Consider the following 25,332-nt stretch of genomic DNA (forward strand, 5'->3'; position numbering starts at 1 on the left):
TTCAACCTGCTGGACAGATTTCCATTTCTTTAGACAAGACAGTAATATATTAGGTGGCATTTTCAGGGAATGCCTGTAAGTAAAATATAAAAGGCATACTCTTAGTTGTGTAAGAAAAATTGTCTACATACTTAATTGATTTTGATGCTTATAAACTTACTGGTGTAAAAATCTCACCCTTAACCTGAATTTGACTCTACTTAATTTTCACACCTGATTTCTAGTCCTTGATCCTGGTAAAACTGTCCTGTCACCCTGGGTGTATTTTCTTATCAGTCATTGGTTTTTTCAAATCCCCTCTCTGTAAAGTTTCTTTAAAGCTGAAAGTAACACTGTATGTAGTTGCCAGTCCTCCTCCTTTTTCCCCACTATGTCTCCTGCTTGTTTATCTAATGCAAAAACATAATTAAACCTTAGTAATTCTGGTTTCTTGTATGATATCATTTATTTTTCCTTCTTCAGTTCTTTTTGTTCAATGACCTCCACACAACTTTATGGAAAACTCTCTTTGGTGGTAAATCAAATGAGCCTTTAATAATTGTCAAATATAAAGCTCTAGAGATACCAGTAACATTGAATTAACAAGCCATATAAAATGAGAAACATAAAAAACTTAAAATCACTTGGGCTTGTATTGATTTTTATTTTTTTTCTCATGATATTAAAATCTGAGTTTTAAATTAGTGAAACCACCTCAATTCTGAAATTGTCATATTTCTTCTTAAAAATTCCATTAATAAGCCAAATGATGGGAAAGAAATATCCAGAAAAAAACAAAATTCCTAATGCTTGAAATTAAATATTATCCCCAAATTGTCAAGTTCTTGGCAGCTCTGAAATAGTGAAACACATTTTGTTTAGGATGATTGAGAAGGTCAGCGGTAAAAATAGCACCTAATGTCTGTTTTCTTTTCAAAGGAATAGGATATGTATGCAGAGCATAAATATCAAAAACACTGGTGGAGCCACCATGGCCCAATTACAAGGAAAATCATTATGGCCCTTGTTCAAGAGCCTATTCTTTGTTTAATAAGCAGATATAAATTGCATTGACAGTAATGGCGGAGATGCCTGCTCCAGGGAGAGAATTAGCACCTCAAAGCCATTATCCACTGACTAAGAACATTAATGGCTGCCTTGTAAAAACTATTTTTTCCCCTCAGAATTTATTTCAGTGTTTAATCATCTATATATAATGTAGCCGCCTCTACTCTTATACACATATATTAAGGGGGGGAAAATTAAAGGCATTAAAGGAGGAATTTTTAAAAGGCTCTAACAATATAAAAATCCAGTCTTTTCCAAAGAGTTAGTGGGAAGAATAATTTAAAATGAGCAGAATGCCTCTGATCAAAGTGTCTGGGTACAGCAGATGGATGACAATTTTCCAAAGAAGAACACCCACCTGGATGGTGTGTTTACATAAAAATCTCAATATCTAAATAAAATCTTTTGTAGCTAAACTGATAGCAGATCAGTTACTTGAGGTTCAGCCTTGCTCAGAGCCGGGCTAATTTCTGCTGCAGAACAAAACAACTTGCCAGCCTTAACAATGAACTTGTTGGTTCACTTAAAGTGACAGCGTGTGTGGTACGTGCATATGTCAGGGGATGAAAAGAGAGTGGTAGGAGGAGCAGACATGGGTCCTGCTTTCACAGTCTACGGAAGAAGGCAGACAAAAAGAGGTGAGGAAATCATTAAATATGTAACGACAGCACTCAGAAAGATGTCAGACATTCGTTGCACAGGCTGCTGTGTTAGTAAAGATGAAATGGAGGGAAATACCTGAGTTGATATTTAACTTAAATTTGAAGGATTAAAAAGAGAAAGCCATGCTATAAGAAATAAGTCAATCAGAAATAAAGCTAAGAACCACATGAGTGGGATATAAAACAGAAAGCAACAAATCAACAAACAAAAACTCAAATACATCAACAGTATGGTGGTTACCAGAGGGATGGGGGAGGGTAGCAAGGAGTCAAAGGGGTCAAATATATAGTGATGGAAGATGATTGGATGTGAGGTGGTGGACACACAGTGCAATAGATTATGTATCATAGAAATGTATACTTGGAACCTATATAATCTTATTAATCAATGTCACCCCAATATATATATATATATATATATAATATTTTTTTAAACAGAAATAAAACCAAAGACAAACCACACACCTACACAAAACTGAACTATGTATATCAGCTTCGAGTTGTGCACCTGGTTTTCAAAGTCACCTGCAAGAAATGGGAAAGTCTGAAGCTTCAGTAAAAGAGAGGGTGATGAGGAGAGTGGGTTTACCTGTCATGGCCTGCTGGTCATCCACCGTTAACTTTAAACTTTTTCCTCGACGGACCACACGCACTGTGTGCCATTCGTTATCATTGAGGTTATAGCCGGCAAAAAGGGTCTCGGGACCTTTGCCTGTAGAATATGCCAAACAGTCATTATGGACACTCAGCATCAGTCAAGCAAATGAACCTCACAGAGAGTGAGAGAAAGAGACAAAGAAAGGGGAAAGTGAGGGAGAGGGAGGAGAGAGAAGAAAAAAAGAAATGTAAGAGAAAGGAGAGAGAGAGAGAGAGAGAGAGAGAGAGAGAGAGAGAGAGAGAGAGAGAGAGAGAGAGAGGAGAGACTGGCTGGATCAATTTTCAAGCCCATTAGAGTCATAGCAAGCAAGGAAAATGACAAGTTAGCATACATTCTGGTGTGACACTTTAAGAAGAATCTTTAACACTATGCATTGATCTAAGACAAGCGAAGGAACCTGTTGTCATAAATGGGCACAGTCAATACAGCATTGGGAAGCTTCTCACATTTACACACACCTTTATTTTTCTAAGAAGGTCTCTGATTTTTGCAGTTTTCACTTTCTTGCTAATGTAGTCGCTAGCAGTCATGTAACATCTGACCTCAGGGAGAGATCTGGCCATAGGTCATTAGCTAAGCATTTTCAGGGCATGGCCACTGGCTGGATGACAGGAGACTGTTCTGGGTACTGTACTGTGTGAGGGCTCTCTTTACTCTGATCACATGTACCTCCTGTGTTCACCACATTCTTATATTTATTGTGTCTGAAAACTAAAACTAGTGGAGGCACAGAAGATGAGTATAGGTAAAAGTATTGCCTCTTAGAAAATGAAGAAAAAAGAAGTCACAGCCCAAAACATGGCCACCTATTGAGTGGGAAGGAATAAAAATTGATATTAAACAGCAGTAAAGGACAGGGATTCCCAGGTAAACACTAAGAGAAAAAGGACAAGAATTATAACCAAGAAAGTAACTGTCAGTGAATCTATGGAAGTTTAAATTCCATAAATAAATGAAATTTAAATAGGCTTAGAACAAACAGATTATCTCAGAAAGTTGATTCCTGGAAATTATTGAAATGACAAAGACAAATGTCCCTCTTCCATACACACAAATTGGGGAAAATAGCCTTTAGTATAACTAGAAAAATTTTATAGGAAAATAAGCATTTCTACCAAACTGACATTATGACTCACTGCGAAAAATAATGAAAAGCTTTTAAAGATCCACACTATTTAGTGATGGATTTCAGTGTTTTAAAAGTCATGAAAATTTCTATTACATTTCAATAATGAAATGCATGATGCCATTGAGTTTAATGACTTTCATCCAATTCACGACCAGGACTTGCTTTACTATTTCTTCAACTAAATTCTATCAACAAACCCAGGGGGCACAGGAGAACATACTAAAATGACAATGAAAAGGAGAACAAAAGAGGAAAAATAAATGAATAAGGGAACCACGTAGAAGAAACCTCAGTAGTCAGTCCGACAAGAGATCATTCATCGTTTGCTTTCCGTACTGCAGACTATCCACTCAGCTCCCTGATTTCTCTCTTAGGATGTTACTAATGATACAAGTTCTGTATTCCGTGGTTGGGTTTCACTGGAGCTTAAAATGAGCCACTTACATAAGCTAAGTTTTGCATGACAAACTGCCTCATGTCTACACAGGGCCATCATGAAGATTAGAAGCCGTCACTTGTTGTTTCTTTAGAAAAGTTAAATTCATCTGGATACATGAACAAAAGCTTGTCTAGATAGAAGAGTTTTAGGGAGATTTATCATGGAATAACTAAGGGAAGCCTGTTAGCTCAGCAGCTGCAAAAATGCTTTGAGACCAAATGTTGAAAGCAAGTTCCAGCATGAAAGGAACTCTTTCTAGTTTTAATAGTGAAAAAAAGGAGTGTTCAATCACTCTTCAGAATCTCAGCAGTCTACTGGCAGTGAGGGTCATTCTTAGTTTTGATCTTTGAAAAGAGAATATCTCATTTTAAAGCTATTTTTATAGGGGAGATCTTTCCTCCCCCCTTAGAACTGTGTGCTTTTGAAGCAGCTTCACTCCCCTTCTCTTAATTTTAAAAGTGTTCTGTCAAGAAAAAGAAGCATAAAGGTGATATCATCATTATACCCCATTCTGGGCTTGATCTTGCAGTAAAGTCATAATGCTTAATCTATGAAACAACGATTTCCATAACAACAGGCACAAAATCCAATTAAAAATAACCCCTTGGTTCATAAAAATCTCTGTGGGCCAACTTCAAGCTCCTTTCTTGCATTATTAAAAATGTGAAGAGATTGATTTTAGAAGACAAGGCTTTTAAAAATGCACTTAATATTCTCAATTCAAAATAACACTGTCTATGCAACATGAAGTGTAATAAAGAGTGCACTGGACAGGGATGGGAGCCAAGAATGGTGGTCGCTCATCCTTGATTTGCTACGAAGAAAGAAGCCGGGGGCTGGGGAATGCTTACTATGTTCCAGGCCCTTGATCTGTTAACTTACTTCATCTTTACAGTATTATCATTCTACAGATGTGGAACTGAAGGCCCAGAAAACCAAAACTACCTGTCCCAAGGTCCCACAGTTACAATGTGACAGAAAAGTGTTCTATCCCAGATTAATCTACCCAAGGCCTGCATACTTTCTCCTGCATTATCCTGCCTCCCAGCCCCTTGACCTTTGGCTGCATGATCCACTCAAAATCAGGATTCTGCTAAAAGATTCAGCTTCTGGTGGTCTTAATTTCTAGCTACTCTTTATAGTACCTTTGAGATCTCATATTCTCAGACATTTAAAACTTGGAATTGGTAATTAAAAAAAAGATGCTTAACTACTGACATTTTAAGCTTGAGAGCCATTTGTCCTCTTGGGTAGATTTGCATGGCAAAATTATAGTCACTCAAGCCATTAGTAATCTGAATTCCTTTTCAGATTTATTCTTTCTTGGGGGATATCAAAACATGTCTCATTGGTAATGATATCTATCTTTCAGCATAAAATTAATGTGAGTGTTATGGACCAACTGTTCATATGTGGAAGTGCTAACCCCTAATATGATGACATGAGGGGGTGGGCCCTTTGTGAGGTAAGAAGGTTAACTGAGGTCTTGAGCCTCCATGATGGAATTAGTGTCCCTATAAGAAGAGAAAGAGACATTGGAGTTCTTTCTCTGCACATGTGAGGATACAAAAAAGAAGCCAGCTATCTGCAAGTTGGGATGAGAGCCCTCACCAAACACCAAACCTGCCAGAAATCTGATCTTGGACTTGTCAGTTTCCAAAACTATGACAAGAAACATCAGTGGACTGAGGAACCCAGTTTATGCTATTTTGTTATAAATAGTGAGCAATATTTTAAAGATTTTAAAGAACAGTTCATAGCATTGTTTCTATTTTAAAGACAATAATTATTTGTGTTTTGTAGGGAGTTACAACTGATATGTAATTGCACACTTGATTTTTACTATTATCTGTTATTAAAGCCACAGAAATATTGTTTTTCAATTTTTAGTTAAAAAGTCTCATTTAGAAAAGTTGAGAATATTATAAATCTCAGAGGCAAAAAGGAGTGAAATTATGATTGATCTTGAGATCTTCTGTCTTCATTCCAGAGTCCTTTCCTCAGCCTCCAAAACAATATGCAGATAGTAAAAGTTCAAGTCAATTATCCTATTAATACTCACCCATTTATGAATTTGCTGCTAATAGGGTTGGATAACCTCAGTTTAATGAGCAGCAGGAAATGGGAGATTCATAGTTAGCTAAGCAAATTCTTCTTTGAAATCTACTGCTCTTGCAGAGTATTGATTTTAACCATTAAGAGATGGTTAAAAGATGGTAGCTGATTTTGGCCAGATTAATAATAACCACATTTGCTAATTACATTTCATCTCCATTTTCACTATGAAAGGAGATGATGGTGGAAATTGGATTTTGCCACTGACATCAACTGTGTCACCTTAAGTAAATCATTTATCTTCCTTCTTATATTTTTATCTGTAAAAAAGGACACCTGATAAAGGCATACACTGTTCAGTAGCAAACTTTAAATGCTGTCATTCTTAGAAGGACCAGAACTGCTCTATACTCTTTTCCCACCTTGTGGCTACATGAAAGATTGCAATTCTAATGTGAAGTTCTCTAAATTTATAAAACGTTCAATATTATTATTTTTACTATTCTTAATTTTATTTTTGTTTTGACATGGGTAGGCAGAAAGCAGAGAGAACTTCTAGACCTATTGCTCAACTCAAATGAAACCAGTGGGATAATATTGAAATATCCTAAAAAGTGTGTTTGTTAATTTAGATAGTCAGATTTGAAGAGGGAGAACTCTGTTTTTGCCTCTTGGAATCCATCATAGAAAATAGCACCAAATGATCAATACAGGCAGGAGCAGGAGATACACCATTCTGTGGACCAGGACATGGCTTTGCTTTACGGAAAAGTTCACTTAGAAAACAAAAATAACCAGAAGGCTGTGTGGTGAAATAAGGAAGTCACTTTTAAGGAGCCCTTTCTCTTGGCTGTGGTGAACTATTCTCTCCCCTTTTCAAATAAGCAGGTCAGGCTAGGCAGTATTGGAGACTCTGACAAAGAATCTCTCCAAGTTTCCTCTACTCAGAACAATTACTGCTGTGCAGTGTGGAAATCCGGGAGCTAAAGGAGGGCAGTGGTTTTATAATTCTTTTTAAAGGAAGGAATCCCCTTTCTCTGTAATCATGCATAAGGACTAGAAATCCATATAAAGGGGGAGCTGCCCCACAGTTAAAGAAGCAGGTATCACCCAGAAACCCAGACTCCTCAGGCACCTCAAGGGGGCTCATTTCTTCTCTCTTTATTATTTTTTTATTTTTGTTTTTTTAAATAGATTTTATTGATTTTGTACAGAGAGGAAGGGAGAGAGATAGAGAGTTAGAAACATCGATGAGAGAGAGTCATCGATCAGCTGCCTCTTGCACACCCCCTACTGGGGAGGTGCTCGCAACCAAGGTACATGCCCTTGACCAGAATTGAACCCGGAACCTTTCAGTTCCCAAGCCGACGCTCTATCCATTGAGCCAAACCGGTTTCGGCATTTCTTCTCTCTTTAGATAAAGGATGCTTTTCTTCATCAGAAAACTGCAGCAAAGGCTTTTTTAAATATCTTTTGCAAGTAACACTTTGCTTTAAAATTGGATTGGATTTACAAAAAATATATAGTTTATGAATTAAAAACTATTTTACCAGAACATCACTTACAGTATTATGTATAACAAGGTCTAGAAGTATTCAATGCTATCATTATTGGTCAGTCTGCACTGTTAGCCTTCTAGCTTGCATTCTCTACACGCCCTTAATTACATGGTCCAAATTCATAGTCTCTTTCTGAAGATTTTGTAGGTCATTTCCTCTGATGTCATGTAAGTTATGGAACAGACTGTCTTGCCTTATTTCTATCTACCAGGAAACCCAGTTTTAGAACGTGCATATACATTTAGCAACTTCATTCTTTTCTTTCCTTTAAAAAAAAAAACAAAAACTTTTTTTGGCATATAGGCTTTCCTCCCCAATTATTTAAAATTATTTTTGTTAATCACTTTAAATTCTATTTAAAAGTATTGAGCATAAATTAATATGATCACATTTAATGAAGAAAATAATATCTTCCAAGGAATGTACAAATAATCAAACTCATTTTACTGAAAACTCCATGGGAGGTTAGGTGAAACCTATATTTCCAACACATGCCTTTATTTACTGGTTTCGCATTTGTTTGCAAGTGTACTTTAAATTATTTTTCAAATTTTGGAACCAATTTTATTTATATACACACTAGAGGCCCGATGCATAAAGATTTGTGCAAGAATGGGCCTTCCTTACCTTGATTGCTGGCACTGCCTTCACTCTGGCTGGAGCCACCTTTCTGCCTTCCCACCTTTCCCAGAGGCCCAGAGCTGCTGGGGCAGTGCAGAATGCCTGCTTCCTGCCCCGCTTCCCTGTGACTTGGCTCCTATGTATGCAAATTAACCCATCATTTTTGTTGGGTTAATTTGCATATTCACTCCTGATTGGCTGGTGAGCATTACAAAGGTACAGTTAATTTGCATCCTTCTCTTTTATTAGTGTATATATGTATATTTGGAACCAAATTTATATTCGAGAAGATGCATATACTAACTTTGGATCCTTTTTGGAAGAAAGCCTTGTGTGCAAATGTCCTGTGACCTACTTGTACTAACTTTAGAATGTGGAAAAAAATAGTAAAGAGCAATAGAAAAGAAGTAAAGCTAAGAAATCTAAGAAACAATGTGATTAAAGATGTCAACTAGACTAAAGTGACAGCTGTTTCTGGAGCTGAAAGGTGGATGTAGTTTGAGAATAATCAAACTTATAAGATTACCTTGTATTTTGAGTCACAAAGCTCAAACTCATTGCATTCCCCTTAATATAGCATCTCCCTCTACCATTATATTTTAAAGATGCTAAATAAACAAATGGACCATCTGTATCAAGTACCTTATCTTGTAGTACTGTTCAAAGGATTGGTTCTGAACTTCTTCCCTGCCTTAATCATCAAATGTAAGTATTTTCTACTTTATAACTCCATCGAGTTATGTGAACAGTTAATTTCTTTCTCTAAATTAAACGATTGCTTGAGCATGAGGTTTCTGATAGCAGCTTCTGTAAAGCCTTAAGCTACCCTACTGCATGGATGGGAAACAGGTCAGGGTCCATTTATTTGCCTTCTGGAAAAGATCCATCTACTAGCTCCATTTTGTTAAGAACAGGTCGTGTCTTTTCAACCCCAGCTGTATGGGTTAAAGATGAGCATCATTTGGACGTGAATCCTAAAGTTTCCCTAGTAATACTAAACTGTTTCTAAAAGACTAGCATTGTCTTAATTATATAAATTAATTCTATATTTATACAACGCTGTTCAACTTTTTTAGGACATTAAGCTGCTTATAGCATCCAGTAATTGATTTCCATGTTCTTGCCATCATAGACTATATGTAAACAATGGGTGTGTGTTTGTTTCAATAAAACAACTTATGGAAACAAGAGTCAGCCTGTGGGCTGGTTTTTAGGCCCTTGTAAGATATACATAAATAAACAGACAGTTTAAGTTTCCCTTTCTCATAAAGTTTTACACTGAGTATAAATAAATAATGGAAAAATATTCAAGAACTGAAAAGTCAGGAGACTTTAGATTCAGCCATTAAATCTAGCACAACTGTAATGGTGCTAACTTAGTCTAATGCTTTTTTTCAGCTTAGCCTGAATTTTCTTATCAGCGAAAAACTATAATGACAACAGCAGCAGAAACTAAAAGCAATGTAAGACGGTTTTAAATGGCACAAGGCCACCGCAAATTCAGAATCACGGCCCTTATTAAAATGGCTGTGTGTGTGTGTGTGTGTGTGTGTGTGTGTGTGTGTGTGTAAAATCAGGTTTATCTGTACCAACTTTTCCAGGTCCTACCAAATTTTACTTGACAGTTGATTCTGAGGACAACAGCTTCCTCTGAGAAGCTGGGAATAAACCTGTCCTTGTGACAATAAAGGGAAGACAGAAAAGCCAGGGAAACAGATGCAAAAGCCACTCACTTGGCTTAATGCCTGAGTCAGGGCTCCTGGCCACAGCACCTCCTACCTCTAAATGACAAGAGGACGAGCTTCCCAGGTTGTAATTGTGACACCTGCAGACTGCCCTTAGTTTCTGGTTTCAAAACAATTACTTAAAAAACAACAACAAACAAACAAAAAACCTACAGAGATTCCTCTGCCATTTTCCCAACTCACACCAACCCTATTCTATTATGTACAAAATAAACTCCAGCATATGTTTATGCCCACCTCCTGCTCCATAGCTGGGTAAATGTCATGCAAATAAATAAACAATGTTTAAATCTTCTACTAAGAAACACTTGGCCTCTATAGCTTTGACATTGATTGTACCCATTTATGACAGACCAGGATAAATATATCTGATGTAAAAAAAATTTTTAAGTGTGAAACACAAACATTTTAAGAAATATAAATTACCTTTTAAGAATATAGTTATATTTACAACACAGTAAAAATGAACACCAATGATATAAATATATGACTACAAGAATGTTTTAAAATAGCTCTCTCTATATCTACTCTAGCTCAACTCGCAAGTTTAGGAAGAAGCAGAACAAAATAAACCTAATATAATGAAAGGAAAAATTTGGACTGTGACTTTATTTTAAGGAAAAGAAAAGTTCATTTCCAAGAAATGCTTATCACATAAAAGGATAGTGTGAAGGTATAAAATGAAGTAGTAAACAGTCTATGTGCTTTTAAATGAGCGTTATCAGCTGAAAATGTATTCAAATGTTAGTGTAACTTGAAAAGAAAAAAATTACATTGCCTTATATTGATACTTATTTAAGCATGTCTTATGCAATACACAATGCCAAGGTATCTGAATGAAGGAAAAAAGAAATTTAAAGTGTACAGGTACTGAGCATTAGGAAACTGACAAACATTCTACCTGATATTCCATAAACCATAGCTATGATTTATGGAATCATAAATTGCTATGGTAAATGCATCTGAATATCATTAAATGTAAGGCTAAATTTGCAAAATTCAGCTGTCCCTCAGTATTTTGCTGGTATTCTTATAGAAACCTTCTCCAAAAACAATCATATTAGAAAAATAAATAAGTCCAAGTTTCCGGTTTTATTAAGTCTATTTGTTCCCTTCCCCCCCCCCCCAACATATAATCTAAGAAATCATTATAATGCTTAAAAATCTATTTCTCAGTTTTTGTTGTAAACATTATAAACTATTTTTTAAGGAAACACATACTAAGAGATACGATAAGGAATATTTTGTCTTTAGAATCATTGAACTGTAGCATTTGATTTGTTTTGATCTTTTTTTTCTTTCTTTCACTAATAAAGGCTATGAATAGATAATGCATGATAATGTATTCATCCGTCATGTAGAAGTTAGAATGATAATAAATTTTTTCCAAGCAATGAAACCCTTTATTTTGAATTTTAATATTGTAATACGAGCTAGTGAAAACTAAATTGGTTTCTTTTATCATTAGTTTATTTATCAGGCTGACTGTTAGCTATTAACCTGAGTGCTATTCTTTTTGATCATGTATTTTAGTAATTGGACAAATATTGGGATCGCTTCTTTGTTTGAAGTTGTCTTTGAGTCAAAGTTTCCCGAAAGGAATGGCTTGCTTTACTATCCAGGAGGTAGTCTACAAAGATGATTTCCCAGCTATCTCAATGGCTATTAGCAATGAAACCTTATGCCAAATTTACTCAGTTAATCTGAGGAGCTATTGCTTGGAGGTTTCTTGGAGGTGGTCTACCAACTGCTGTACTTAATAAATCATGTCTGTGTGCTTGTTCCTAATTGATCTCCCTATGGTAAAATTATCTTAAACTTCCACCTAGTAGCTTACAGTCAGTGATAATAACTTTCACCAACACACCTGGAAGTATCTTCTCACTTATGAGTATGCCATCTTCCTTACAGATATAAATAAAACAGTGCCCACTGGACTGTTCTGAGATCACATGATAGAACTTACTTTTGTACATATAGATTTATTCAACTGGCTCAATGATGAAAACCTACTTTATATCATTTTGGCATAAAGTCTGAGGTAAACAATAGATTAGATTTTAAAATACCAAATGTTATAGTCACGTGCTTGACATATGTTTACAATATTGTTGCTAAAATAAAAGTAGATAGTGCAAAAATATTTGCATACCATGACTCTCTATTTCTAAAGAAGTACATATTACACAAGATATTACATGCTAAGTATGTAATATGCAAAGTATTACATGTTGTACCAGCATTTAAGATATTAATAATGTTTGCCAAGGACTGAAATGGTAGCTACTTTTGTATATTTTGCTTCCTCTAGCTCCCAAATAACAAATATTATTTTAATTAGGAACCAAATGCTGTTTTAAAAAAGGCTACTTCTAACTATTTTGTAGGACAAAATTAGTAGGAAAATTAGCCCCCAATTTAAATGTACATTTAAAATGTACATACCATAATACAAACAGATATTGTAATGTAGGTCTAGATTGCCCTAAATAATGGTGAGTTTGGTTTCAATTAGATCTTAACAGAGCATTTGACTTTATTCACTTTTGATTGCTTATTTTAAATTTTTGAGTAGAGGAAAAAGTTTTTGAAGAAAATTTAAAACACATATGTGATGTACAAAGGAAAAGAAATTTAAAATTACCCAGAATCTCATCATCAGGGTCTATAAACATTTTAAAGAAACATTGTAGAAAAACAATTTTTCTACTGCAACTCCCTATCAATTTCATAATTGATAACAAAAATAGAAAATATTTATTATTTTAACTGCTTATTTGCTAAAGTAATTTTACTTAATGGAGGAGCTTAAATAATTGATCAGTTACCAAAATATTACTTTTGACAAGGTAAAGTACCTCAAGTGACTTACTGAAATAAGTCTTCAGATAAAATGATTAAAATTTAAAATGTTTATAGACCCTGATGATGAGATTCTGGGTAATTTTAAATTTCTTTTCATTTGTTCATCACATATATGTTTTAAATTGTATTCAAAAACTTTTTCCTCTACTCAGCAATTAAATTTATACATGAAGAAGGATCAATTAAAATACACCAGGAATCTCATAATCTACAATGTCACGTTCAGAATTCCTATATGTGATTATTATTATAGCTATTTTTATTATTTTTCACATTATTGAATCATCATCATATCCTATCCCCATTTTTGTCTGCCTATTTCAACACTGGTAGGTGAATATATGCATATTCTAAGGGAATATTTGCACAACTTCTTAAATACTTTCTTTTTTTATTTTCCTTTCATAATGCATGAAAAATCTATACCAGCAATTTTGTGGTGCCATTATAAATGTGTTAGTTCTATAACATTTTGGGTTTAGTTTTCAAATGCATAAATATCTCCTTTGCACCTAGGAAATGTAAACATTTCAGAATTCTTCAGATTCCCTAGTAGTGAACATTTATTTGCCTTGGAAATTTACTCATTTCCAAAATTGGTTAACTTTTCTATGTATCTGGCAACTTAATGAGTAAATTTCATGGCTATGTACATTCTTTATGTGTAAATTTTAAAAGAGAATTGGTAATATTTACCTTAAATCTTACATTTCCAAAGCAATTTTAATTATAATAATCATCTATTTTAAAAAGAATAATCAACTTTGAAATTTATTTCAATAGTACTATGCCTAAATATTTCAAGTCTATATTCAGACTGATAACCTGGGAAGGGTGAAGAATTCTCACAATTATATGAATAATTCATTCAAAGGACAAATAACAACAAATAATCCAAGTACAATAAAAATAACAGTGATTTAAATGCTTTTAGAATTTCTTAGTTTACCTTAGGGAAAACCGTTTTCATAATGCACTTCTTAATCCATCTTGCTCTTTGCTCCCATTGGTAACAAGTGAAAGAACTGGATAAGAGCTTTGAGCACACTGAACATTTCAGTTTCCAAATTCTTTGACATTTTCCCCCTAATTTAAAGAGACTTGCCCACTTGACTTATACACCATATGTTAGTCATTATTATGTGAACAAATTGTAATCCACATGAGTATTTTACAGCAATGATAAAAACAGGTTTAATTGGATGACCTAGAGAAAAAAATTTTGTGTGAAAAGCCTGCTGCTCCTACATCCCCTTGAGGGAAGTATGTTGTTTGCCCTGCCCTCACCCCACTCTAATCACAGCTGCTTAGGTCACTGGTGGTCATCTGCCCCCAAAGCTAAAATCTGATCAATGGCTTATGAGGTGACATGATCTGAAATCTCTGTTCAATAGAACAAGAATAAGTTTTGAATCCACTAGATGCTCTAAGAGTCTGAATACAGAGCATATACAGTGTCAAGAGTTAGTACAGGAGCAGCAAAAAGCCAAAAGACATGCTCAGGACAAAGCAGTGAACAGAAATCACAAAGCAGGAGACACCGGGAGTAGGCAGAAGACATGAAAAATGAGAAGCGATAACCAGTGTTACCTCCCTACCAATCTATGATAATGAAAGCATAATATGCTAATCAGACTGAACGTCCTTCCAGATGACCTTTTGGATGAAGCCAAAGCCCTGAGGGAAGCCCTGGTCCTGGTTGCCTGCCTTTGGCCTGAGGGAAGCAAGCCCGAGTCTCGGGTCCCAGAGGGAAGCTGGTGCCCACAGCCGGGGAAAGGAAGGCCTATTCTTTCACAAATTTTGTACTTCGGGTCTCTAGTGAATAAATAAGCACAGACAAAGGAAGAAACTCAAGACTGTGAAGGAAGTGGTGGATGTTTAGAAACCAGCTTTTTCTAATAAAACAAACAAAAATATCTGACCAACAGGCTGTGGTCTTTGATGACATTTGGTTGTGAAAAAGAAACATTCCTTTTCTAAGACAGAGCACTAGTTAAGTATACAATTTTACCTATATGTTCGCAAAAATTCTAGTGTAGCACCTCTTAGTTCCGATTCAGGAATCTGTATTTTAACAACTCCACCAGGTGATTCTCATCATGAGAGAAGTTTGGGAAACACTGACCTAGGCCATTGTTACAATGCCAACATTCGACAACAAAGAATTGGATGAACTGGGTCACCACTGAGTCTGCAATTTTGCATTGCTGTGAGCACAGCATTTTGTAATAGCAATAAGAAAGTGCCTTAGTGAAAAACTAATAATTGAGCCTGATTTCAAGATGAATTCTTAACCCACACAAAAAAGTAATCTTCTAAAACACTGCAGCATTTTATATTTGCATATAGGCACTGGGCAGATTAGTTATTCACCGAAACAGACTCCCCGCTTCTACTTACCAAGCCTTTGTATTACAATTTTCCCAATCTATGTAGCCATTTCAATGTGCAAAGAAAAAGCACACTTTTCTTTATAATTCTCATAAATTTAAAATGTGGACAATCCAAATGGGTTTCCCTTAAATTTTATTCCAATTTTGATATTTTTCTAAAGACTTGTTACGTGCCAATTCTTTGCCTATTTTAAACCATTTGTTTTTCACCAGAAATCTATGGTCCCTATATTTTCTATGCAAGTCTTCTTAGATTTTTGCTAAAAGTAATAATTTATAAACTGCCTATTCCTTTTCTTAATATATACTTGCAGCTTTAAAAAAAAAAGAAAGAAAAGAAAACAACAAAGAAACAAAACAAAACAGCTCATATCCTTGGCAGATAAATTGCAGCAGTCACTGAGAGGCAATGAGCGATGGAGTCCTACAAGCCAAGTGATGGATTGCTGTGCGGTAGCCGAGACAGGAGACTCCCTTTTGCACTTCTTTGCTCTTAGGTACCAGGCAGCGGCTCCAAACTGAACATTTGTTTCATGTTAACAGGGGCCAGCCCCCAGAAACGTCCTCATATCTTTTTAAGTAGCTGCCAAGTGGCCGCCTGATGAAGGCAATCTAACATGGCTTAAGTGCCACTAGTTGACACTCTGCAATCTTTTATTGCTTTCCATTTTCATCTACGTAAGAAATTGGTGATAACTAATATACAGTTGATCTTTTCATTCTGATAATAAAATGATAATAAGGATATCTTATTATCCACTCCAGACATCCATCATAGTACATTTTTCAAAAACGTACTATTCAGGATGTTTTTTCATTATATCCAAGTCAAAAGTGAGGTTAAGTACTTGGCCTTAGATTCCTTTTCCCTCTGATATTTGGACACTGAGCTGGAAATAAAAGGCACTGGACTTCAACCCTTGACACTGCCCACATTAATATCATCTGCAAATTCGTTGTCTCTGTAACTTAGATAAGCCATTTTCTGTAAGAAGCCAAAAAACAAGTTGGAAGGTCAGCCAAGTAAAACATTTTTTTTCAACTCCAGAGAGTATTATTGTAAGATAATAAGAGAAAAGACAACCAGAGAAAACAACATTGGAAGTGGAGAAGTGGGAAGAGTAAATTTTGGTCAGAAGAAAGAGCTGGGCAGCAGAAAGAGAGATAAAGACATAAAGAAACCAAAAATAATGCAAACAAGCATTAGAGATTATGAGTTTATTAAAATCCATTTTTTATATGGATGCAGAGGTGGCTCCAAGCCTTCCTATGAGCAATAAGCACATTCTGCAAATTATGTCATTGATTTGAAAAGACAAAATAAAAAAGAAAATACAACAAAACAAAACCTTGCATCTGCTACATATTTAAAGTAGTTATTTATATGACAATTATGACCCACCTATAGTTGATAGAAGTTTAGTTTTCAACTTTTCAATGTATTTAAACATTCAAATAGTATAAATAGCACTAACAACTTTAAAAGCTACTAGAAGAAGAAGAAGAAGAAGAAGAAGAAGAAGAAGAAGAAGAAGAAGAAAGAGAGAGAGAGAGAGAGAGAGAGAGAGAGAGAGAGAGAGAGAGAGAGAAATTAGAACTCTTGAAGCATGCAATATGCCACTGTAAAGGCCAAATTTTGGGAAAACAATATAAACACAGAGCTTAATGACTTTGGATTTATTGTTGGGAGGTTTGGGGAAAACTGCCTTGGTCACTCTGAGATAGCAGGACCAAGACACCACATTATGTACTATGGCAGACATAAAAAGTGCAGAATATGACCCTATTATTAATGCATTTGAGAAAATGTTAAAAGGACTAGAGAAAATTTTTTGTATTCTTTGTATTTTTAAAAGACTTCTTAAGGCAATTAATATTATGGAGTAGGCAAGAGACTATCAAACGCTCACCTTCTCATGCAAATAATTCATGTGTTGGTCATAAAAGGACTATTCACTCTGACTTGGATTTCCTTAGCAATAATTTATTAAGGAATAGTTTGTCTTAGTATAGATTTCTACAGAAATGATTTTATGTAAAACACTCTACAATATATCTTTTTGTTAATCCAAATAATTTTTCCTCTTTCTGTTAAAATAATCTCACTTTACTTACAGTTCTTTCCCATCTCTCTTTATTAAAGTACCCTTCACTGCCCAGGGAAGAAAATATCTACATTAAAAGGATGGCAGTTCTTTTAGCAACTTCCATATACATGTACTTTATGATGGTAGATTGCTCTTCTCACTATTGGAGTTGATTAAGAAGGCAAGAGCAATCTGGCTGCCCCTTTATTCTTATCCTGGACAGAGGAGAATGGAGAACCCAGAGATAACACACTGCTCTGGTCCCCTCCCAGTCCACAAATCTGCAAACACTGACCTCAATCTAATTCCAAGTTGTACATGTCAAATATATTTTAGCAATGGCATAAGTTAATGGACATCAAAGAGCTGAGATTGGTCTGGGAATGTGTGTGGAGACATGGTTTGTAATCTGAAACAAAGCATGCTTTGACAGTGAAATGACCACTATTCATAGAGAAGGTTCTTTCTTTCTTTTTTTCTTTTTTTTTAATGTACCCTCTCCACACATGAAAATAAGCTTTTGAGTTGTTGTTTTTTTTGTTTTTTTGTTTTATTTTTTAAACATGTAACATTTCTTGACAGCTTTTCCTATTAGGGGGGAAATGTTGGCCACAAAGAATCTGCAGAGATGATCTTTAGAATTTAAATCTGCCCTTTCCCAAGAGAACCTTAGCAAATGCCAGTCCATGAAAGAGTCTGTTGTTGTATTTAAACTACTGATACAAGAAGGGCTGAAAAAGGAACATATCTGCCATCTCTTGTCCTCATACAGGTCTGAATACCGACAGCCAGATGTCCTCCCCCTCACCTACTGCCTATTCTCCAATAGCAGAGATTGGACAGGCTGGTACTATGCATCACTTCTTTTGCATATGAAGGAACATCTGCTGTAAACTGGGGTGGGTGGAGTAGGGTGGAGATGAGGAAGGATGGCGCCACAATAGGAAACAGAGCAATTCTGAGTGAGTATAGAGCAATTTAGGAAGGTTTTCATTAAAACGTAATCATTTAAAGTTTGATATTAACTCTCAACACAATAATATTTTTTTATGTTATAGTTTATATATGTCCGGAGGGAACATTCTTAAAATACATCAATTAAGGTATTTCCTATTAATTTCATAGCTGATACCTTCTTAAGTATGGTATAAATTTCAGAGATGGTGGTGGTAGATGGCTGGGATTTAATCCATGTACATTCATCTCAGTTTCAGGCAAACCTATGACTCAAAGGTCATAAATGTAATATGTGAACGTTCATTAACCTGCAAGTTATACTGCAATGCAGATGTTTTTATTTTTTATGAAGTAGGAAATGCACTCCAGGTGGAAATCTCTGCTTATTGAATCACTGTAAGTTAGATTTGCATTATTAGATATATAATGTCCTCCCTCTCCTCAAAGTGGAATAATAACATGAATTCTAGATAGAACGTGGGGTTCTTGTTAAACCTGCCCAAGATTCCACAAATAAAACAAAGGCAAAGGAAATGAAACGTTACCTGATCATTGAATGATCTTTCCTGAGACTGCTGTCAAGTTAAGGCATTTGCAGTCCTGTACAAGGCGTGCTCCGAAAGCTCACAGTCATTCATTTAGTTCAAGTAATTTAAATGTAGCACCTCTTAAAAGCGGGAAAAAGCCCCCCACCACACATTTTTGTATCCTTAAAGATAATATTCTCTGCAAAATCCAGAGAAAACATGACTATACTTAATATCAGACTCATAAGCCAATGAAGGTAATGCATGAATGTAGTAGTTAGACTATAAACATGTGTCGAAAATTAATTTATGTACCCGGAGAACATTCATTTCATTGGATTAATTTCCATCCAACACTAACATTTTATAAATTGTAAAACCCATGTTTTATTGTAAGAGTACATAAAGCAGAAGTCTAAAAATAAATGTGTTTTCTCACATGGATTTCCTCAGATTCAGGAAAAATCAAACTTTCTACAGCTGGCTGAAAGCACAGATCTGTGTGAGTTGCCACTTTGCTTGCCTCACTGTCCTAGAGCTGAAGGCAAACTGGACCACGAGATTTGAGCTGTGAAGTACGTGCACCTGCTCAGAAAGTATGAGAGAGAAGAGACGGGGTTTGAGAGGAGATGGTGGGTACCTGAAAAATTCCACTTGCAGAGTTTGGACAGATTGTTTCAGGAGCTATTTTGTTTGAGATGGGAGTTTATTCATTTAATTTTTCTTAAGTCATGATTGCATGACCTTTTCTGCTATGATTGGAGACCATCTTTTTCGCTATTTTAAAATGAATATTAAAATACGTGAAGACAGATATGAGTTATAAGCAGTATATATTTGATTAGATAAAACATCTTGTTTTGTAAGTGTAAGACCACCATTTGTTACTCAGAGGATGGGTTGTTGCCACATGGAAACACAGCCCGTGGTTTGGGGTTTAGACTCCATCAACTCACATTCAGTATTTTATAAGGATAGAGACAAAATTCTTTACTGATTATGACCATGAGAGATTAGAAGCTTGCAAGAGCCATTTATTTAAATAGCTAACAACTCTGTGAACATTGGAGGAGGGTCTTTAATGTGGTCAGCAAAACCTGGAAAAGAAAAAATCTAAATATTTACGTAAAGAAAGAAAATAAATGTATACTTTAGATAAGACTACAACTCAAAATAAAATCACAGTCCTTATATCCTTTCATGTTCTCTAGTCCACAATCAAATAAAACTCAGTCCATGCATCTTTTCTGACTAATCATTTGGCATGCATATCACAGATTTAGTTATTTTTGCAGATATATGATTAGGATGTAAAAATTCATCATGTAAATATTCATTAGGGACAAGAAAACCTTTTTTAGGCAAGTAATTTTCTGTATACTTATAACTTAGAAAAAACACATTTTCCTGTGTAAAGGGTTAAATTTAGAAATATTTGATACGCACTCTCAAAAATGAAAGAAATTGCATGTTTTTCTGTATTTGTGTCAAGAGATAAAAACAGTAAGCAAAGGAAATAGAAACTATAATATTTCCTCCAAATTTGGTCATGAAGAAGAGAGTTACTGGAGTCCAAGATCTGCCAAAATACACATTCTACTCGACTTATCCAAAGGTCTATAGAGGCGTTTGTACGTCACCTTAAGAAACACTTGTCACCTCTTTTGCCACTTAGTGGTAGCTGCTAAGTCTTCAACTGGACAGATTTCAAAATGAATTTTTACAACCCAGATGATGGACTGGTATACTTCAAAAGTGAATTCATGAGTTTTATAAATGCCTCTCTCTCGCTCTTTTTTTCTTGACTAGCTTACATCATAATGGAGGAATAACATTTTAAGAAGTTTGAATAGGCACTTACTGGAATTACAGTTAATCCTGATACAATCTAGATGGGGAAGAATAGATGAAAAATGAAAATTTATCCTTCAAGGTAATAGCTGCAGACATCCAATAAAATCACAGTCCACCCTTCCGGGGACAGACACATGCAAATATGGCCACTCCGTAACTTTACATATTTTTAGAACCCAGATTCATCGTTATAAAACTTCACCATTGGAAACAACATTAGAAGGTTTGAAAGAAAAATGGCCACTTCAAACAAAGCTACATGGTGACAAATCTAAGTGGAATAAAGAATTGTTAACTGTCAAAGATGCTTGACTTGGACTGGCTGCAACTTTCTCCCCATCTGTGAAAGAACAGATCATCGTTTTCAGTCTAATTAAAAAAAGTGCTCCGTCACAATGGGGTGCAGGTGCAAGCTCAGCTAAGCTCAGACATCTTGGACCTCCAAAATCTAGTGTCCCACAAAGGCCATTGGAAATCCTTTAGGATCGTGGTGGTTAATGGAGAGCAAGTGGAGATCATTCTCACCTCACCCTAATGTCTTGTTTTGGTTTTGCTTGGACAATGAGGTCACAGCCCGAAGTTTGCTGGATTCCATGCTTGCATTAATCAGAGGACAGAAACACTAGGTATCTTTTAGAAACTCTAGTGGCTAAGAAGCAGTGTCATCCTTCAGAACACACCAGCCTATGCCTCTCTTAGGAGCTAACAATGTCATCTCTATGCAGTAAGTGTCATGGTTCATGCTGCTATTGATTTTCCTTTTCTTATACTTGCTTCTTATTGACAAGCAGATTCTTTAAGAACAGAATGTCTGATCTGAATAACACAGACTGTGGTTACAAGGGCTATCTTGAAAAGACTATGTGGGGGGCTTTATGTTTACTTTTATGTATAGGTAAGTATTTGTTGATTTTGGTCATAGAATTTAATGCCTTTGGGGAACAGGAAAAATATAAACCTAGATTCTGTTTCCATGTAGCTGAGTTTGTCATGTGTCGTCAACCGCATCAGAAAAGTGGTTGCAAACAGCCAAGGACCAGCATCTACACAGCTCTTTCCACAGAATGCTTTGCTGTTGGAAAATGTCCAGGAGTGTTTCCACTTTGGCTAGCAGCTCCTTGACTGCAATTAGTCAATTTATTTTGGATGGCTGTAGTAACCTAACATTGTCACTAGAGGGAACTCTAACAGAACAGAAAATGAGTCCTGTGTACTCTTCAGCAATCTTTAAAAAACACCCTTATGATCTAACTTAACTAATATTAATTGAATGTAATGAAACAACTACATATTTTATGAGCTATCATTCTGCCCAGTACAATTAGAAAATGTAGGTGGGGTTTCTATCAATGCCTTAATTCCTCACATTTCCTACTTTTTTTTTTTTTTTTAAATCTACAGAGTTTCACATTTTTCTCTGTTTATTCATTTTCTGTTTATTAAGTTTTATGTGTGTTTATTGCTTCCGGGAAATACAGTAAAACCTCATAAATTTGTATTCCTCTTGGAATTAACGCTACTTTTGGAAAATATTGGGCAGATTATTTATAATTCTTCATTCAGTCTGACTATAGACCACCTGAAAAGAATTAAACAAACAAATTGTGAAAGGTCAAGTTTAGGAAGAAAACTGATTTCAACTACTTTACTGTGTATTGATGGCCCAACCTGCATGAAACAATGTGCTAATTATGGATAATTTTTATCCATCCATTAAACCCCGCCTAGTAACACCTTTCCTTAACAGGATTTCCCCCCAGTTATTTTTGTGTGTGTGTGTGTGCTTTGAATGCAATTAAAAATAAAACTGTTTAATTTTTGCTAATTCTACAATTCAGACCTTGTCTTAATTCGGCCTGGCCTTCCCCCGTGTTTCCTCTGGGTGGCTGAGGTTTTACTGTAGTGACGCTTGCCTAATTCTATAAGGAAGCAGGAAAGCATTATTTTTCTGAAGAAGAGCCTGTGTTGTTAGTGTTCTCGTGGCTGTTTGCTGAGGGCCGCAGACTTTGGGCATTGAAGGGTTGTGGATTGCTGTTTGACAGCAGAATATCACCACACAGAATTTCCAGACAGAAAAGATGGGCTACCACAAAGGCGACTGTTGAAAGGAGAAGCCTGTGGAATAGAAGAAAAAGTACTGTTGACCTAGATCACAAAGTAGAAATTTGATATTTGGTGCGCGTGTTCTCTCACTAGCTATATCTGAAAGGATATCATCTGTAGCCAATCAGAATGCCGGTAAATATGATCACAGGAAATTCGATTTGAGGTCTCTGTAAGCCTCATGGTTTATATTTCCAATGAACCTCATTGATATGGATGGCTTCCCTTTCACGAGCCCTCAGTGGTAGGAATCACAAGACAGTAAATAATGGTAAACAACAATAACAACAACAACAACAACAACAAAAAGAAACACAATAAAAAGATGCCCCAGAAACCTAAATTAATTGAAATGATGGAAATGAGACCATTAAGTGTTTTAACTTTCCATGTCAAACAGGCGACTCGGTAAATGTTGGCAGGCAGAACGGAACAAAAGGTGAAAGGTGTTAGTTCAGTGGGGGGAAGGCAAGCCGTTACCTAGGTTGACCGTCAGTTTCACACGCCCTGCGTCCAGCTCCAGGCGGAGGGTGTCTGCTGAGTCCCGGGAGGTGGTGGCCATGAGAATGCCATATGCGCGCTGGGATCGGAACCGTAAGGACACATCCTCAGCCTCTGTGTGCATGACCACGGGCAGCTGGATCTTCATGAACATACTCCCATCGTAGCTCAGAACCGTTGCCTCTGAGGGTGACAAATGAATATAAACATTCTTGGTCCATGTAGGGCATTTAGACTTGGAAAAGGAAAAGGGTGACTATGAAATACTTTCAGATAGACTGCAAGCTCAGCTCATGTTCTTCAGAAATGAGCATTTTTTTTTTTTAAAGCTGAACAGAGGAGTCCCAGGAGGGGTCCTCAGTGAAGCACCTGCTAAAACCCAGGAGGAAATATGGCTGCGATTTCCTTTTCATTCCCATAGCACTGCTGCAGTCTCTCACCTGGACCACTAAATAGCTCCCTCAAAAGTCTCCTCACTTCTGCCCTATCCAGTTTGGCTCAGTGGATAGAGTGTCGGCCTGTGAACTCAAGGGTCCCAGGTTTGATTCTGGTCAAGGGCATATACTTAGGCTGTGGGCATATCCCCAGTGGGGAGTGTGCAGGATGCAACAGATCGATGTTTCTAACTCTCTCTCCCTCTAGCTTCCTCTCTGTAAAAAAAAAAACAGTAATATATATTTTTTTAAAAAAGTCTCCCTACTTCTATTCTTCCTCCCTGTACACAGCAGCCAAGCCAAACTTTTAAAGAAGTAAATCAGATCCATCACTTTATTGCTTAAACAATCCCTCACTACCCCCAACTCCCTACTGATAGATCTCTACTGCAATTAGAATAAAAGCTGTACTCATTTTTCTAACCTTTTTTTTCTGTGATCTGAGCCCAGTCTGTCTCTCTGGCCTCAGCTTTTACAATCACCCCCAAATACCCACACCCACCCACAGACACACACACTAGTTTGGTAAAACCCAAACACACTGATTTCATCTCTCAAGTATTTGCACTCTATCCTAACAGGTTTCACCCCAGATCTTTATATGGCTGGTTCCTTCAGCATTCCTGTCTCTGGTCAAATGTGATAAAATCTAAGTGTTGAAGTATGGTGAGAACAGAGGTTGGACGCTCCTATCCATGATTTCATCAGCAGCTCACTGCCCCAAAGTGCTAGGCACACAGCAGAGGCTCCACAAACACTGAATTAGTGACTGCATTCAATACTGCGGGTACATGAAAGAACGTCCTTCAATTTGGTTACCAAGCTTACAGAGGTGTTCACTAAAAAAAATAAGTATTTAGCTGAAACCGGTTTGGCTCAATGGATAGAGCGTCGGCCTGCGTACTGAAAGGTCCTGGGTTCCATTCAGGTCAAGAGGATGTACCTTGGTGGTGGGCACATCCCCGGTGGGGGGTGTGCAAGAGGCAGTTCATCGATGATTCTCTCTCATCGATGTTTCTAACTCTCTGTCTCTCTCTCTTCCTCTCTGTAAAAAATCAATGGAATATATTTTTTAAAAAAGTATTAATTCTGCCAATTTTAAGTGGAATCTGATTTTGGTAATGAATGTGAACAAAATATTTACCAAAGTCTACTTTGAAGTTTGTAATTGTGCTGCGAAAGGCAGATTAGGAAAGGGGCCTATTGACCAAGGTAGGGGTCCCATGGCTAGGCACTGAGCTAAGCACTGAAAAAAAGTAATACAATCCTTTAAAATACAGCGGTTCTATATCATACCATTTTCCAATTAGAGAAGTTTCCCAGAGAGATGCAATATCACAAAAGACAGAGTTCAATGTAAAAAAACCTAGGAGAACTTGCACCAAAAATAATTAAAACATGATTGCAAATTTGCAGTAAACTCTATAAAACAACAACAGCAACAACAGAAAAAGTGTTTCTAGAATAACCCTTAAAGAAATTTGATCTATACCATTTCTTATCCTGAACTGCAGTCAATCAGTGTCTGTGTCTATAAAACAATATGTGAATACAAGTTTAAAAGCCATTACCAATTGTTCAGTCACTGTGACATCATACAGATAAAAATACGAAAATATTATTAGTTTTCACATGTATTCAGTCTGTAAATCAGTCTCTATTATTCATTCAATATTTATATTTTAAATGCTCTCAT

At 36.1% G+C, this 25,332-nt stretch overlaps 1 protein-coding gene across 28 annotated transcripts in view; it reads right to left on the minus strand.

Moving 5' to 3' along the window:
- The window catches only part of NRXN1 (neurexin 1), a 973,616-nt gene that overhangs the window by 505,082 nt on the left and 443,202 nt on the right, over positions 1-25,332 (minus strand). For 19 of the 28 annotated variants that reach the window (XM_036435285.2, XM_036435291.2, XM_045580727.1 and 16 more), the window contains 3 exons: positions 23,182-23,385; positions 20,606-20,632; positions 2,299-2,421 (listed from right to left, as the gene is read on the minus strand). In XM_036435285.2, the coding sequence (XP_036291178.1) occupies positions 2,299-2,421; positions 20,606-20,632; positions 23,182-23,385 (354 nt within the window). The remainder of the gene's footprint in view (positions 1-2,298; positions 2,422-20,605; positions 20,633-23,181; positions 23,386-25,332) is intronic. The other 9 variants (XM_036435293.2, XM_036435278.2, XM_036435295.2 and 6 more) reach the window with 1 other exon arrangement.

This window comes from Pipistrellus kuhlii, unplaced genomic scaffold (genome assembly GCF_014108245.1).
Source record: "Pipistrellus kuhlii isolate mPipKuh1 unplaced genomic scaffold, mPipKuh1.p scaffold_m20_p_13, whole genome shotgun sequence".
Classification (NCBI taxonomy): domain Eukaryota; kingdom Metazoa; phylum Chordata; class Mammalia; order Chiroptera; family Vespertilionidae; genus Pipistrellus; species Pipistrellus kuhlii.